This window comes from Halichondria panicea, chromosome 8, assembly GCF_963675165.1.
Source record: "Halichondria panicea chromosome 8, odHalPani1.1, whole genome shotgun sequence".
NCBI classification, from domain to species: Eukaryota; Metazoa; Porifera; class Demospongiae; order Suberitida; family Halichondriidae; genus Halichondria; species Halichondria panicea.
In genome coordinates, this window is record NC_087384.1 from 2,178,231 (window position 1) to 2,195,704 (window position 17,474).

The 17,474-nt window shown below is 39.2% G+C and overlaps 3 protein-coding genes across 6 annotated transcripts in view; 2 read left to right on the forward strand and 1 right to left on the reverse strand.

The window, feature by feature from the left end:
• LOC135339652 (serine/threonine-protein phosphatase 6 regulatory ankyrin repeat subunit B-like) overlaps positions 1-17,474 on the reverse strand; it is a gene marked incomplete in the record, with an annotated part of 1,209,744 nt that overhangs the window by 1,072,706 nt on the left and 119,564 nt on the right.
• Positions 1,620-10,139, forward strand: LOC135340241 (uncharacterized). 3 transcript variants are annotated; one of them, XM_064536564.1, is made up of 12 exons: positions 1,624-1,936; positions 2,246-2,362; positions 2,429-2,687; positions 4,404-4,497; positions 5,226-5,422; positions 5,515-5,571; positions 6,543-8,471; positions 8,528-8,649; positions 8,942-9,269; positions 9,428-9,600; positions 9,644-9,691; positions 9,756-10,139. In XM_064536564.1, the coding sequence occupies exons 3-7, from the start codon at positions 2,650-2,652 to the stop codon at positions 6,757-6,759; spliced, it is 603 nt and encodes a 200-aa protein (XP_064392634.1). In that variant the 5' UTR covers positions 1,624-1,936; positions 2,246-2,362; positions 2,429-2,649; the 3' UTR covers positions 6,760-8,471; positions 8,528-8,649; positions 8,942-9,269; positions 9,428-9,600; positions 9,644-9,691; positions 9,756-10,139. The 3 variants fall into 3 exon arrangements, with proteins under 3 accessions (XP_064392632.1, XP_064392633.1, XP_064392634.1); XM_064536562.1 differs by lacking the exons at positions 2,246-2,362; positions 2,429-2,687; positions 4,404-4,497 and having other exon boundaries at positions 1,620-1,936; XM_064536563.1 differs by lacking the exons at positions 2,246-2,362; positions 2,429-2,687; positions 4,404-4,497; positions 9,644-9,691 and having other exon boundaries at positions 1,620-1,936.
• LOC135340240 (2'-5'-oligoadenylate synthase 1-like) lies at positions 10,516-12,114 on the forward strand. 2 transcript variants are annotated; one of them, XM_064536560.1, is made up of 7 exons: positions 10,516-10,687; positions 10,745-10,850; positions 10,921-11,149; positions 11,294-11,351; positions 11,425-11,594; positions 11,678-11,725; positions 11,820-12,114. In XM_064536560.1, exons 1-7 carry the CDS (start codon positions 10,592-10,594, stop codon positions 12,049-12,051), a joined length of 939 nt encoding a protein of 312 aa, XP_064392630.1. In that variant the 5' UTR covers positions 10,516-10,591; the 3' UTR covers positions 12,052-12,114. The 2 variants fall into 2 exon arrangements, with proteins under 2 accessions (XP_064392630.1, XP_064392631.1); XM_064536561.1 differs by having other exon boundaries at positions 10,544-10,704; positions 10,754-10,850.

A 17,474-nucleotide genomic window follows, 5' to 3' on the forward strand; every position in this document is an offset into this window, starting at 1 on the left:
AAGACGCAGAATGTCATCACTGTAAGCGCAGAGGTCACTACAGTGTAGCTAGTTGCTACAAAAAATCCCTTTCAAGTGTCCAACAAGAAGAAGAGAGCAGTTTTTCAGACACCTCATTCCTGGATGCGGTCACACAACAAGAGAAGGAGAGCTGGACAGCTAACCTCAAAGTCAATGACAAAGAGATACCATTTAAGATTGACACAGGAGCCGAGGTCACTGCCATTACAATTGAGACATACATTACCAGGAGAGCAAAGACCAGACAAATAACGTACTGTCTGGTCCAACACAACAATCACTAGTATAGTAGTAAAAGGACAAATCACATGTGATCTCACTCTGGGTGCCAGGCGAGCCAGACAGAAACTATTCGTCGTCGATCATCTCAAAACCAACCTTCTTGGCTTACCTACTATCAAAGCTCTAAAAATGATTGCCAGAATGGGTTAAGTCCAGGCAACCGATTGGTTTCACCAAGGTATTCAAAGGACTCAGGTACGCTGTCAAGGGAATACGAAATTAACTTGGAACCTGATTGCGAAACCACACGTAATTTACACCCCAAGACACGTGCCCCTACTATTACAACCAAAGGTCCAGTAGTTGCTTAAACGAATGGAAAAGGCAGGAATGATATCAGAGCCGACACGTGGTGCGCAGGTATGGTTGTGACACCTAAAAAGAACGGAAACCTCCGTATCCGTATCTGTCGATCTCAAGCCACTTGTGAGACTAGAAGTCCACCCACTGCCTACCGTCGACGAGACCTTAGCACAGACAACAGGAGCGAAAAAATGTTCTCCAAACTAGCAGCTTTTGGCAGACACCCCTAGCTCCCTCGTCGTGGCTACTAACCACGTTCATCACTCCAATAGGACGCTACTGCTTCAATAAACTTCCATTTGGTATTTGCAGTGCACCAGAAGTGCTCCAACGCTGCATGAACAAGATTCTATAGTAGGCCTACCGGGAGTATAGTATGTCAGATCGACGACATATTGGTGTTTGGGAGCACCCAAGAGGAACACGACACGAATCTGGAAACGTATTGAGAAAGCCCATGCATGTATATACACTCAGCAAAGAGAAATGCGAGTACAACATGACTATACAATCACATTCTTAGGACACATGGTTGGCCCGGACGGTGTCAAAGCATACCCAAAGGAAGCGGAAGCAATTGAAAAAATGGCCCCTCCAACCAACACGTCGAAGCTTCGAAGATTCCTAGGAATGGTAAACCAACTGGGTGGAAAATTTCGAGGGTGTAAATTTTCGTGCAATTGTCTTATTTGGAAAATTTCGCGGGTAGTAAATTTCGTGGAGTTAGGGTGTGGCACTATCTCGCATGCGTATACAAAGCCTTCCATGGGTTTTAATTTTCGTGTTCTGCAGCCACCCACGAAAAACGCGAAATTAAAAACACCTCGAAATGTTCTACCCGTACGGTATACTGTACCGCAAGAGTAGAGGAGAGTTTCACAGAATATAGGGGCATAATTTCTTGTGTTCAAATCAGAATTAAAGACAAAGTATTCCTTGTTGTTGAAAGTAATTAGACTGTGGTTTCTTACTATAATTATTATTAGACTGTAGTTTTGTCATTCTATTAATAGACTAATATTATGTTATGTCATTATTTGTTTTGTATCTAGAATATTCTGCTATAAAAATAGTGTGTTGATATAACTGTGAAAATCAGCACTTGTACCTAGTGCATGCAATGTCTAGGTTACCTAGGCTGTATCTCACTACAGCTGAAGAACGAAAATGGGAGAGAAAACTTGAAGAACAGAGCCACAGGTATTCCGAGGAACAAAAAATTACGGCAGCTACTTTCGAGCATGTCGATGAACCTCAGCCGACTGGTTGTTTCAAAGTGGATGATGCTAGAGCATTGGTGATTAATACAGTTATGAAAGCAACAGAAAGAGTAAGGGCTTAAAATACCAAGCTACCGTATATTATAGCTGGTTATTTTCGAGACACGAAATTTCCAGGTTTTCGAGGATTGACCCAGAAACACGAAAATTGGTTTACATCCGGTTTAAACCTATCTACTGTAGGGGTGTGGTCATTTGAACCTCTATCCTAGAAATAAAATCCTTGAAATGTTTTATTTGGGCAATCCGCGAAAATAGCCTGCTATGCGATATTATAATACTGTATATAATTATAGAGAGTCATAATTATATATAAATACACACTCATGTCAATTTGCGTATGCTGCATAATTATATAGAGAGAGTTTCAAAAGGATGCGGTATTTTAAAGACTAAATTATATGAGGGTGGATCAGTCAAACAAGGTACAGCTGTACCTGGATGCTTTGACATTGACCTGGTGCTTTTCTCTAAAGGTAATTTAAATAAACCGGCCATTGTACCTCTCCCTGCATGGCTTATTGGCTTTATTCTAAACACAGATTTGAAATCGATAGATTGCATTAAAAACAAAGGCTATCCTGAGACACTTGAAAAAGTTGACGAGTATTTCGAGAAACAATTCCAAGAAAAGTATCACTGTGAAGATAAACAAGGAGTAACAGTGAAGTTCACATACAAATTGACTGATGATCGTAAAATCACAGTGAAGCTAAGCTTCTCCTGCTACTGGGACCCTGGTAAGCCTGAAGAGCTTTTTGATATGCTTGAAACAATCGACTCACATGAGATAAGAGAACTGTAAGTGATAATAACCATAATCCTATATAATTATACAGTATAGACTCTTGTTAATCCGATCACCCTTGGGCCCGGCCGACAGTGCAGTTTTGGCTGCAATAACGATGTGGCTGCGTTTCAGAAAGTATATAGCCACAGCTAAATAGCCACTTTGATAATGAATCACTTTGTTCTCTATTTATGCTATTGTTCGGGTATATAATTGGCCTAGAGCACGCGATGTGCCAGAATAATTATGCCTCGGTGCGCATGCGCAAGTGAGGTATACGGTAGTGTGTTTATGTGTGTGTGTAGACTGTTTCAGCTGCTCAAGGATCAATGAAATGCAAGTAAGAGTTTCTATAGGCTTCTAGTCATGTTTTCTTGGCTTAATTGGTATTTGTGGATTTGCAAAACAAAGCTTCATTCTCGAGTTATGCCTAGTTTTGCTTATACTTGGAATGCCATTGCAGCCTTTTCAGAAGAAGAGTCCGTAGCAAAACTTGTTCACCAGTGTTGCTACTCTACTTAGTAGTTAGCTCTGCACTAGTATTGGTAGCTGCAAGAGTGAGAAGAGGGCTACAAGGCTCTGCTGACTTTTTTTTTTGCTGTTTTATATATCGACTTAAATTTTTTCGTGCTATCGCGCGACCTGAGCACCCTTCTACTGATATTCCTAGAAACGCCACTGCTTTCTCATGGCAGAGTTCAAGTTTATGCAGGTGAAAATAACTTTTGATGACAAATTGTTATGCCTCGGTGCGCATGCGCAAGCGAAGTATACGGTAGTGTGTGTGTGTGTGTGTGTGTGTGTGTGTGTGTGTGTGCGTGCGTGTCTGTTTGTCTGTCTGTCTGTGTGTGTATAGACTGCTACAGCTGCTCAAGGATCAATGAAGTGCAAGTAAGAGTTTCTATAGGCTTCTAGTTATGTTTTCTTGGATTTTAATTCGTGGATTGGCAAAATAATGCTTCGTTCTATAGAGTTATGCCTATACTTGGAATGCCTTTTCAGAAGAGCACGTATATATAGCCAAATTTATTTCAATGAGTGTTGCTACTCTACTTAGTAGTTAGCTCTGCACTATAGAACGCTAGCTATTGGTAGCTGCAAGAGTGAGAAGAGAGCTGCAAGGCTCTGCTGATGGCAGCCATTAATTTTAGACTTGAACTTTGGCATCGATCGTTTTTAACAACAATCATGGTCGATCATTACCCACTCTTTGAGTTTGCATGCATCAATGAAGAATGTTTATTATGTGTATAAAATTAAGCTTTATGTTATGTAGCTTTGGCATCTCCACCGAGGCATCAGCACCTGCGGTGCTTTCATTGAATTAGCTGGAGCTAATAAACGCCACTCTTGAACAGTGGCCTCTCTCGAATTGTAGCCTCCTCTTCCAGTAAAATGAAACATTTAGTATATAGCCACGGCTCCTGCATGATCAAGCATATACGGTAATACTATATATAGGACAGCCAGAAGTGACCAATATAAAAGAATATAGCGAGTTGGCTGCGTTTTGAGCAATATACAACATAATAATAATGATCAAGCTAGCAATCGGAGCCAAATGAAGCGACCGGTATATTGAGGTGACCGTATTTCAGAGAGCCAGATTAGCGAGAGTCTATACTTACTGTATATAATGTATACGGTTACCTCATGTATGAGATATGACCATGCATGCTTTGAATAATTATACTCCGACCTATGCACAGAATTATATATACATGCAGGTTCATTCCTGGTACATTCAAAATGCAGTCTGACTTTATTAAGTGTGTGGACCCTGAAAATCACCCTAGAGGAAATCATAGGACCTGCCAAAACGTAAAAATTATACCTAGAATCATGCAGTTAGTTTGCGAGTGAAGAAAATGAGCCAAATCAGATCAGCAGAAAATGTGACCCTTTGCAAGCTACCATGCAGCATAATATCAGGAGTGTATGAAGAGGAGTATCCAACTGTAGCAGTTGTAGTGTAAACCATGTTTCGGTACCAGTATGTCATACTGCGTCACTATCAGACCGCATCTTAAGTGGGTGCGTAGAATTAGTTAAAAATGATATCAGCATACACGCATGTGGTTTGTACCTCCAAGCCCACATTTATGCATGGCTAACAGTTTACACAACTACAAGTGTTAGTGACGGATTCAATCCGAAATATAGAATGGAATGTGCATGGGAGTCGCATACTCCTCTTCATACACTCCTGATAATATATACCAGAGATTTTGCGATTTTATTTTTTTGAAGTGACAAAAAATTGCACATGTTTGATGCTCATAAATATTCTAGTGATACGGATGTACGTAAAAATGACATACCGTATAGCGGGTAATTTTCGTGGGGTAATGTATTCATTATTTTCGTGGGCAAGCTGGCCTCCACAAATAACGTAGGCGTGGCTTACGGGAACATAGGAATGCAGACAGGCAACAAGACTAAATGAAATTTTTACTCACGAAAACCACCGTTTCTCAATTAAGTTGAACGATTTTTTACCCCACGAAAATTACCCGCTATATACAGTATATACATGCATTGTTATACAGATACATCATCTGATTAAAAGGGCAAAAAAGTGGAGAAACAAACAAGATTGGACAGTCCACACTGAACATGGAGATCTACATGGCGAGCCTGGCTCCTATCTCATTTCCTTGCTAGTGATCACAGCACACTTTCATGTCGAAGAGAAGTTCGGGGAATACGGGTCCAAAACACAGCATTTTAGGCAGTATACAGCCAGGTATATAACCCTTTATAATGTTTATATATATCTGTCTGTCTTGACATCTGAGGTTGTACGAGTGTACCTAACAAAAGTCATGAATTATATAGAGTGACTGATGAATTCAAGAGAATTGTTAAGCAGATAGGAGAAAAAGAAGACTTTGGGTGAGCTAGTACCGTATCTGGAGTTCTGTGATATTATTTTCGTATGAAACCCTATATATAGGCATGGTTTACCGGAATCCATGTATAATGATGCAAAAGAAATTTTTAGTCACAAAAAGTACCGCTGTTCAATTTTTTTACCCCATGAAAATTACTTAGGGTGACATAAAATTATTTTCACCATTGTCAAACGTAGACTTTTTCTGCGATTTCAAGTACTGTTTAGTTCATTTTGCTGGTATTAAATTCTGCTAAAAGTTGTGAAATCACAGTGTTTGTAATTAATTACTCATAATAATTTTATGTGGTTTCTATAATCATTCCCGAGTACACATTTTTGCGATTTTACTCTCATCCGCAGAATTAGCAGAAATTAATACCCAATTTTATGTCACTTTTAAGTACAGTAGAACCTAGCTAATCTGGACCCTTTTTAAAGTTCGAAGACCGGACAAAAAATAATATTAAACTGAAAAGAAGAGGGCTGTAGAATAGACTACTGCACATGCGCACTTTATTAATAAACTGCTCAATATACCTCACTGAATACAATGGCTATACTGCAAAGAAAACGAAAAGAGCTCACAAGACTCGCTGTATATTGGAGAGAAAGTTGAGATAAAATTAGCTAGCAGCTTTCCTTCTGGCCACAGTAATATCACATGCATGCATTTGAGTGTTCTTTGTTAATGATACTTAATGACATCCGAAATTTTCATGTATATTTGAATGGGGGTTTGGTCCCGCTCATTCAGATTAGCGAGGTTCTACTGTATATATATATATATATAAAGTCCTTTATAAGCGCTTTGTTTTCGAGGAGCACAATTTTTAAGGTTCGAAGCCAATCCGCGGAAACTGCATTTTAGCTCCTCAAAAGTAAAGTACCTTACATTATTGAAACAATAATTGATATGAAGCACTATAATGATGACATACATGTACCTTGCATGCACTATTACTCTTAATAGTCCAGTGCCTTTCAAAGCTAAAGACTCTGGGCTAAAGATGATCCGAGAGAAGTACTCTCACCTCCTTCCTGCTCCGTGGTGGCTGATTGACCCGGCCAATCCTGCCAACAATGTGTACATCAGTGGCATGTCTGGTTGGAGGAAGGACAAAGGATGGCAGGAATTTGCTATGAAGGTGGACAACATTGACCTCACCATAGACGTCCAGCAGCAGTAGACACTTTACAAAATGCTGCTATACATAATAATTATAGGATATTCCAACAGCTGCATGCATATTTGTAACCTTAGCTATATACTTACGCATGCATCAGTGTTTGTATAATTATGGACCAGTGCATGCAACCGTGTATATATTATCTATATGCTTCGGTGCGCATGCGTAAGCGAGGTATACGGTTGTGTGTGTCTGTGCAGAGTGCTACAGCTGCTCAAGGATCAATAAGTGCAAGTAAGAGTTTCTAGTCACATTTTCTTCGAGTCAATAATGCTTTGTTCTCGAGTTATGCCTAGTTTTGCTTACTTAATTGGAATGCCATTGCATGCAGTCTTTTCAGAAGAGCACATAGCCAAACTTGTTTACCGAGTGTTGCTACTCTACTTAGGAACCTATAGCTATTGGTAGCTTCGAGAGTGAGAAAAGAGCTGCAAGGCTCTGCAGTGCTGATTGACAGCCATTGGCATCAATCGTTTTTAACAACAATCATGGTTGATCATTACCCACTTTTTGAGTTTGCATGCAAATTGAAAAAATGTTCAGTAATCTACAGTACACCAGTAATAAATATGCAAGCCATGCACCCGACTAGATACCATTACCACTACATAGTTATATATTGCTCTAGGTATCACTGTAAGCGTTGAGTACAGCTACCCATTACCGCAACGCCCCTTGAAGGGTGAGCCGGACCATGACTGAGGGCTGTTAATATGATTAGGAAGCCCCTCTAATTAATTAGAGGAGTGTAACCTCGCTAATTAGGTAATGATTAAGCGTTTCTAATAATTATGTTGCTCCCCTAATTAAGTACTTGGGGGTAAAGAGGTGGCCTAGCCAACCACGGCTCAGTCATGTCGTAACGACAGAGAAGTGTATAGAAACCAAGGGAGGGTTGGGTGTGGGGCTTTAACTCAGGAAGCTATAATCAAGCATGAGGTGTAGAGATAATCAAGCTATAATCAAGCACATGCGCGTATAGATGCTGGGCAGTATACATAATGCAGTAGGCGAGGCAAGCGGATTAACCTTGTTTAACTACCTTAAACTTCATTTATGACTTGTGTATAACAGCATATGTTATGTAGCTTTGGCATCTCCACCAAGGCATCAGCACCCCTGCGGTGCTTATAATACCGTATATAGCGGGTAATTTTCGTGGGCAAGCTGACTTCCACGAAGTTTTAATGCAGGCGTGGGGTATCGGAACGTACAAATGCTGTGCAGGCAATGAGACTAAACGAAATTTTTACTCACAAAAATCACCGTTTTCCCCGAAAATCTCGCTATACGGTAGTCATTTCTTGGATAATATTTTCGTGATTGCTGTTGCAAAGGTGCATATAAACACTGTAGGCAAGGTCACTTCGTTCGTGGGTAAAATATTCGTGGTCAGACCTTCAACCACAAAAACCACAAAAATTACCCTATAGTATATTATTACTGCACACAGGAAACTGATTATTTTCAAGAATATACAGATTCACTCTAAAACCTGATAATTATACACAGACTACAATAATTACTATTACAGAGAACCTTCTAGAATCTTGGAATCTATATGAAACTACTTAATTTGATATAAAAGAGTTTAAAATTGGGGAGCAGTCTTCCAGACAGGAATTATAACTTCAAGATGGCCTACTTTAGGCAACCTACACATGCTGAGGCTGAAGCATGCAGCCGTTAAGGAGTTGGTGTCTACTCTACAGGTAAGAATGAGGTATGCATGCAGAAACCTGTATAATTATATATGTTCAAAATGCAGCTTAATTTGTCAAGCTATACTCCTCCAAAAATTAGAGTGAGTGAGATCGTAAAAGCTGGCTCTATGACATGGAACAATTGTGCCTGGAAGCTTTGACATTGACCTGGTGCTCTACTCTCACGGCAAGCAAACCTGCGTGCATGCATGCATGTATAGCTGTATAGAGCATGCAACACCTGCCCATTCACTGGGCCTATATCACAACGTTGAAGTGCTAACTCAGAGGGCACCTGGAATCCCTAACACCTAATGAGTATATAGCTATAATTATAGCTTAAAAAATTTGAGGCGAAACTGTAATTATAGACATGATCATCAAAAGCATACACCATGCATGCACGCAAACATATATTTAATTTTTTATATTAGTTGTGGCCTAACTGCATGAATAACACATACATGTTGTGCATGCAGATGTGAGCGGAGATACCATCATAACTGACGGATATGACCAACACATACGACGGCTAAAAGCTTTCATTAGCAATCGACAGGTGTTTGGAGCAGGGGTCATTACAGAGCCCAACATAACAAGATATGCTGTGCAGTTCAAGTACAAGAGCTACATCGACGTGGATCTCTTGATCAGTCCAGTTTGGTGGAGTGATTATCCAAACGATCCGACAATGTTTTTTCAGTTCCTTCAAGATAGTGTGCCAAGACACAACCTGGAAGTCATGCACAGATTTAGTGTGAACGCTTCCAAGTGGCAAGTGGAGTTTATGAGAAAAAAGATCAGAAGGTACTATTACATAACAATGAATTTTTAATTTTTAATGTGCATGCCATGCTTTGTGTTGCATGCATGCCTATAATTTTATAACGCTTATATCGTACACTGCATGAACTCCATGCGTTCTGCTTGAGTCATCAGTAATCTTGCGTGTATGATATTTATAGGTCAAGGTGTACATAGTCCGGGCTAAAGCATGGAGGAATTGCCTATTGCCTAAAAGTAGAGTAGGACGAAGAAGCCCTAGTTCCTTTCTAATATCCTTGTTGGTGCTTCGAGCCTATGAAAACCAGCAGTCGAGCCAAACTTATGGCTACCGTGGACACAATGAAGCTAGAAGGTAAAATTGATTACCATGCATGATTAAACTTATAATTATGCAGTACCACTGAAGAGTTGAAGAAACTTGTTCGGAATCATAGCAGAATGGAGTATGTTTAATTAACTATAATTATATAGATAACATTATCTCAAATAATTTGTATACACATGCAGTATCTATTGGGAAGACTACTACAAAGCTAGAGACTACCCCACCCTCTTTCCCTCGTCCACTCCACGCCTGGTCGACCCGGCCAATCCAGCTAACAATGTCTACCTGTCTGGCATTGGTACGTACCCACCCAACAAAAGGCCAAGTGAAAACAAGCAGGACTGGAGTCAGTTTGTGGACAAAGTGGAATACTTTGACCTTGAGAAGAGTGTGGAGGAGATCACACGTTAAGACCGTTCAAGAGAGCTGACTAACTTTAGTAACTTAAACAGACAATTAAGACTATATTATAGCAGCACACAATATTATAGTGTAGTAGTGTATTATTATAGTAACTTGTTTCGCTGATGGCTTATGGCTGCATGATTATTAAATTTGTTTGCTGACCTTTGACTATAATTATATACACCAATACCTAAGTTTGATTGAGGTAATCCAGTTGGGTATACTCATTAGCAGTGCATGCATTGTGTATAGTTCTAGAAAATTAACAACTGACAAATTTAGTAGGAATATAGCCTTATCCTTTATTCATTATTATTTGATGGATTATTACTTATCTCAAAACAATGAATATTCTTAAGGGACTTTTTATGGGAATCAGCTCTAACAGTATAAGAACTGATGCTATAAGCATGATGATGGTGCAAGACGTGGGTGCAGCTGCATGTTGGGAGCATGGTAATACATCAATTAATGAGCCTATATGGACTTTCCCTGGGACAGTCCCTTTGCCCTTTGCTGACTAATCTCGTAAACACTACTTAAGAACACAAGACAAACACACACATATACACCCAATTAGAGATATAGACATAGACAAATAAGAACATAACAAATGGACTTTAGGAAGTGCCACCCTCCCCACAGCAATGAGCTACTCACTCACAAGGCTGCTAGAGAAGCAACAGATGAGTTGGCTACCCTCCTAAAAGTACTATAGAGCAACAGGTATAATGTGCAAAATTCACTTATCTGCTTTACATGACAGGACCAACAGCCAATTACTATCAGTGAAGTCATCAGAGCTGGCTCTCTGGGACACGGCACTGCAGTTCCTGGAGACTTTGATCTGGACATGGTCATCTACTCAAGAGGTGAGCACCTGCATGCTAAACATTATTACATGAGGATTTTGTAGGCAGCTAACTCCTAAAATTTTGACAGACCTAGATCCACACAAAGTTCTTGAGCAAGGCTATGACTACTGGCTAGAGAAGCTTGAGAAATTCTTAAAAAGAAGCAGCGATGTGCAATTTAAGAATAGGACACCTCACTCTGTCCAGTTTCGGTACAAAGAACTCATTGACGTGGACATGCTGGTGACCCCTTGGTGGGACAGTGTCTCCCAGCTGAGCCTGTTCTTGGACAAGATCCCGGTTCAAAAGCGCTTCCCGTGAGTTAAAATTTAAGAACAGAACTGCATGCATGCATGCATGCATAATAATAATTATACGATGGCCTATGTGTAGAAACAGGATTGCATGCACTCCTATATAGTAGAAATAATTAAATCAAGTATGCATGCCAATACATGCAGGTTCTCAATAGGAGCCTCAAAATGGCAGGTGCAATTTATGCAGAAGCAAGACAATGAGGTAAGAGATACATTATTATGGATTGCAGTTCATCTACACATTGTGCATGTATGTATATACCACAATGGTATAGGTCAAAGTGCTTATTCAGCGTGCTAAGGCATGGAGAAACAAACAATGGCCAAATGTTTACCCAGGACAGAAGAAGCCCAAGTCCTACTTTCTTTCTTTGCTCGTTTTGAAAGCTTATCAGCGTGCAAAGAAGAAATTTGGAAATCAAATCTTTCGTGATATGGCTGAAAAGTACGTACACGCATGCAGTTATCGTATACCCTTACATCGATTTTTTCACGCATAATTATACTATAATTATATTCATGCTATAGGACCTCCTATGAGCTTAAAGACCTTGTTCTTAGGGAAGATCAACAAGAGTAAGTCGGTCTGTACATTGTTAATCACTATATATACTGTATGGGTATATCTAGATCTGTTACACAAACACACACATCACTCATTGAAATACAGTATTCACTGGGACGACTACTACATTGTGGGAGGAACTGGTAACACGATTCTGCATGACACCCCAAAACCCCCTCGCCTACTGGACCCAGCCAACCCAGCCAACAACCTGTTTGATACCGGCTTCACCACTACACGTACCGGTGACAGGTCACATGATGAGGGGGAGGGGAACTGGGCTGAGATAAAGAAGAAGATTGAGACAATCGACCTTACTGTAGATATAACAGCCTAATAATTATAAGAGTATTATAACTCATCATACAGTATTGAACTTATAAGTATTATGTTGAAATTACTAATTGACAGCTAGTGCATGAGATTAGGTATGGTATAATTATATACTTTAAACTTAACATATTCCTAATATTACCGTATTCTACCGAGATTATGCACACTATAATTGCATGCTACAAAGCAGCTACAGTATACTTTGCTTGCGCATGCGCACCGAGGCATAACAAACATTAATTTCACAACTGCAGAATAGCAAATAATGAGAAATTGTACTGTGAAAATATGCCACCTTAAGGTATTTACAGTGAATACTCCGAGTTCAGAGAAACTGAAATTCATGGGTATATAGCACTACAGAGTATATTCATTGAATTACTGCATTATCACAACTACAGGAATGCAATCCTTGTATGGAGTGAAAATCCCCACACACACACACATGCAGTGGAATGAATAGAGTGCACGTATACATGCAGCAACAAGCCTATAAAGTAATTGCTATAATAAACTATGGCGACAACCCAAGTCAGAGTAAAGAGGCCATTAAGAAAAGCTCGGATATTAAGCAACAAAGTTAGAACTACACTGATAAAAGTAAGTCAACAAACTTTCCAGCTGGAATCTGTTATCAGAGGCTTTAGACAGTTACTAAATTAATTGACATCACACAGGCATCTAAGAAGAAAGAAATAGACATTGACATATCAGATGTTGTTGTTGGAGGATCAGTGGCTCATGGTACAGCATTATATATACCTGGGCACTTTGACATAGACCTTACTGTCTTCTCACTAAGTAAGTAGTATAAAGTCTTAAGAGAGTTTATATTCCCATCAAGTAATTAGTCTTATTTAGAAAAAATTTGCATATTCAAGCTTTGAAGTGGCCACTGCTAATGAGGTGTCTATCCAACTAAGAAACCTGCTAGCAGGTCATTATCTGAGTTAGTGACCTGCTAGCAGGGCTCTAACTAGTACCCATAAAAATGCATTTTCTAAGTGAGATGAGTGATTAGTAGCTTCTGCAAGCCACTACACTCCCTCAGGTTTACTATCCAGCTAAGAAACCTACTACACATGGTCTAACTAATACATAGACAGTTATAGGAAACATCTTACGTATACAAATAATTATTATACCTTCAAATAATTATTACCCGAGGCACGCGTAGGCGGCCACGAGTAGTAGTCGTTTGGTTTGTTTGTCTGTTTGTAATTTCTGAGTCTGCTTATCTGGATGCCATAGCGCTGCATGGATAGCCTTCACACAACAAGTTATTGTGGCAGATTTCGATGGTAAAGCTTATAAAAGTGAGCAAAAGCAAAAGCTAAACACGACCTTTCTTCGAGCTAGAACTACATATTTGCAGTTGAAATTATCCTTTACCATGCAGTCTCTATTAAAATAGTTTGTGGCTTTACCATGCATCCCTATGGTTTTTATAGATCTACTTATTCATGTCAACATGCAGCCGAGGGTTAGCACTTCAATGCTCTGCATGTATGTAATAGCTTGGTAAATTAACTTTAGCGCTATCAACAGGTGGCAGATTACATAACTCAATATAACGAGCAGTGTATGCTCAGAGCAATAATGCATACAGAATACGTTCACAGTTCAGAGTTCTAGTCCTTTATACACTGTATAATTATGATAGGTCTACATCCAATAAAGCAGACAGTAACCGAACAGACGTATAAAGACGGTATGGAACAGATCATTCACTGTCTCCAAAAGCACTTGACAAATCACTACAAAATAAAGGACTCTGAGGAACTGTATGGAAACCATGGTCGACGTTTCCAATGTTGGCACTTCCAAGTGGATTTATCACTGAGCCCAAAATGAGAAAATCTAGAGGATATGTACAAATATATGAAGATGAACCCAAGCACAAGAAAGTTGTAAGTTAATTGCATGCATTCTATTGACGTATATAGTACTAAGTAGTATTGGCACATATAATACAGAGAACTCAAGCATTCACTAAATCAAAGCATTGTGGGGCGAGCCTGCATGCATGAGCAAACTAAGGACAGGTGCGGAAGAGAATATGGAAAGAAACGAATATATTATAGGCAGTGTAATTTATGACAATAATTATTGATAATTGTGTGCATGATGTATACTTGTGTGACAGTCATGAGAGGGGTTATGTTTATGGTGCATGTGATTGAACCAAATTATAGGCTTGATTACTAAGAAGTTTTATTCGCTCATGTATAGTGTATAGTGGACAAGTGTCAGGTCATTCTCTTCCACCTGCTGTTTCCTAAATGTCTTCCCTAACTGCGTTTTCCTCTTCCTCTTCAAATTCGTGCCTTTTGGCTTTATCTCCTCTTCATTTTCATCCTTTTCCTGATAATTATCGCAAAAAAGTGTATTGTTCTGTGCAAAGGTTATACTGTCTATTTTGGCTTTAATAACTGCCTGTACATGATTTTCTGAAAGAGCTATTCTCATGGCCATGCATGCACACCTTCTCGGTGTCAGCGTGCCCTGTCTTGATCACTTTGTGTTGTCAGCCTCTGCTCTTTCATAATATAAGAGTTTGATTTTTCTTGCTGTTTCTTCAGGTTCACTTTCTTGTCCCCTTACGTACAAAAACGCGGATTTCCGATCAGCATCCTCTCTCTGTATTCCACACTACTGTCGGGCTCGCTCATGCTCGCCCCAAATATGTGCAAGCATGCATGCATGCATGGCTCGTAATTTTGTGTTTGCCTCAGGTTCTCTACAGGAGTAACAGAGTTTCATAATCATATCCTGAAGTCACAGCCAGATAGGGTAAGTCCTAGAATTCTATAAACTACCGTATACACACACTTAACGCGCACAAATTAAATTACAGGTAAAGGTGCTCATCAAAAGATTCAAAGTATGGAGAAACGAAATATGGCTTCCTGACTCACCAAGTGGTGGTCGCCCAAAATCTATATTCCTTTCATTCCTTGTTATAATCTCATACAACAGTGCACCAGAGTCTTATAAACAAGCCAGAAGACCGCGAACATTAGCAAAATGGTATAAAGTTATTTAGAAAGCATAACATAGTTATTGACTAATAATAATTACCACATGCATGCATGCAGGATGACAAAAGATTTGCAACGTCTTGCCAGTGAAAAAAGTTCAAGTTTGGAGTAAGTATAATTATATAATAGTAACGATCATTCTCAATAATATACACGTATCTATAATGCACATCGAAATTATTTGGCAGCCTCCAGGTTCCTGGGCAGAACCCTTTAATTATGGTGAAGTACAGCGATATCCTTCCAACCGCCACGCATCCTTGATCCAGCCAATCCTTTCATCGAACAGGCCTCAGGGAAGTAGAACCAAGCGGGGGAGAAGACATTAAAAAATGATGGGAGATATTTGCAAAGAAAATTAAAACACTTAATCTTGTGATGAACATCACATAGGTCATTTATACTGAGCCTTATAGTATGTTATACCATTATGTTATTTAGCCTTACAAGCACATTAATATACTGTCTCAATGCAGCTATACCTATACAGTGCCTTTAGTCTAGAGAGTAATTTTGCTCCTATTGGTACATAAATGTAAATATTTTGAGATTAAAACATTTCTAAGAAGTTATGCATTGTGTAGGAAAAATCACATATCCAAAACTATTTCTATGGCAACCAAAGGTGATGGGTATGTGGTGGTTTATATAACGCCAACATATTTCTATAGTGAACAATCGCTTAGCAATGGAAAAGACCAATCGTCGTCGGCTATAAGGTCTGGAACTCTTGGCACAACATTCCTGAGAATAGTTTGCTTAACATATATTATATTAGCCTACATAAGTACACACACTGATTACAACTATGATCCATTACTAAGTTTTTGTTTTTTGAGTGCCTTTTCGCTTAGCGATGGAGCTATAAAGCAAACTTGTCGGCTTTTCACAACATGAAATTGTCTATCTTCTGGTAGCAGCAACTTCATTGAAAACTTGAGATATTGAGGTTAGATTATAAGTGCTCTGTTTCTGTGACGTCAAAGACAAACCGCAATGGTAATGATGTTATACTGGCTTGTAATCTATGAATTTCCTGACTAAGAATCGCATGGGCAGTGACCGTACGTGACCAATACCTACCACAATGTTAACGAAGCCATTTCACAGATGTCAATGAACGTCCCTCCAAGATGGCTGCTCCACACACAGTATATATAGATAGAGAAAGTAGCACTTAGCTATCCACAGCCTCATTGAAGTGTTTTCACACTCCTAGCTGGGCATATGCATGCAAAGTAAGTTGCTAATAAATTTACACCAACAAGTGAGAGAACAAAATTAAATTACTACAGGCTATAAAGGCGTAAAATATTATGTTTTCTGACGACTATATAATCAGCATGCAATTACCTGTTGTGTAATTACACGCTGTCAATGACAACGTATTGTTTTGAAAACTGCAGAGAACTTCATCAAAACGATTAGTAATCAATAGTATGGTTACTCGTGCAATAAGCACTCATAACAAGCACTGCATGCACATGGTAAGGTTAATAGCACCTGGCTATGCCTTGTGCAATTAGAAGCCTTGACATGGTTTATTAATCCCATATTGCACTTTTAACCATACTATACTTATTGACAGCCTAACATGCATAATCCAAAAACTATAAGCAATGCACATGCATGCATGCATGCACACACAAATCCAGAGTGAACTATAACAGTATGATAGACTTCATGAAATACCATGCACAATACAGTAGAGCCTCGCTAATCCGGACCTCTTTAGTCTGAAACCTCGCAAATCTGAAACTGAAAGAGAAGGGGCTGTCTGTAAAATAGACTATACTTCGCATGCGCATGCAATCTAACTTGCTTTACTGCAGTAACTAGTGTTCAAGCTGGCGCTGTGCTAATGCCTCTCGCCATGTTTTTGCTTTCGCTCAAAAGTATTAGAGTGTTATCTATAATGAATTTTATATTAAAGTTAGCTTATCTATATAAAGTCACTGAGAAGAAAAGACTTATTTACATGCATCTATTGTAAGTTATTATTTTTTGTATTATGTGGCTTACCAGGACATCAAGAAAGAAGAAAATTGATTCTTCCAGGATCTGTAGTTCAGTGTATATAATATCTAAGAAGAAAAGACCTGTGTACATGCATATTGTTATCTATATTGTTATATGGTAGTGTTTTGTGGCTTACCAGGCCCTCAAGACAAAGATGATTCTGCCAGGAGGATCTGGATCTGGATCTTGGATATTATTTTCTCACACATGGGGAATGAGCGCGCATGCGCATTACATCCACAGGAATAATTAAAGGGTGTGTCCAAAGAGATCAATTTTACAAATGGCTACTGTACTGCTAGCTAGCTGTTTTAACAGATATTTTCTGAGTATTGTAGCTAACAAAAAGCTAGCGCTTTAGTGCAAG

Coding starts and splice junctions, on each gene's coding strand:
- LOC135340241 (XM_064536562.1), top strand. CDS start 1,727: ATGTCTAGGTTACCTAGGCTGTATCTCACTACAGCTGAAGAACGAAAA. Junction 1,937..5,225: donor TTATGAAAGCAACAGAAAGA/GTAAGGGCTTAA, acceptor ATTGTTATACAG/ATACATCATCTGATTAAAAG. Junction 5,572..6,542: donor GGAGAAAAAGAAGACTTTGG/GTGAGCTAGTAC, acceptor TACTCTTAATAG/TCCAGTGCCTTTCAAAGCTA.
- LOC135340240 (XM_064536560.1), top strand. CDS start 10,592: ATGGACTTTAGGAAGTGCCACCCTCCCCACAGCAATGAGCTACTCACT. Junction 11,595..11,677: donor TTTCGTGATATGGCTGAAAA/GTACGTACACGC, acceptor TTCATGCTATAG/GACCTCCTATGAGCTTAAAG. Junction 11,726..11,819: donor CTTAGGGAAGATCAACAAGA/GTAAGTCGGTCT, acceptor ATTGAAATACAG/TATTCACTGGGACGACTACT.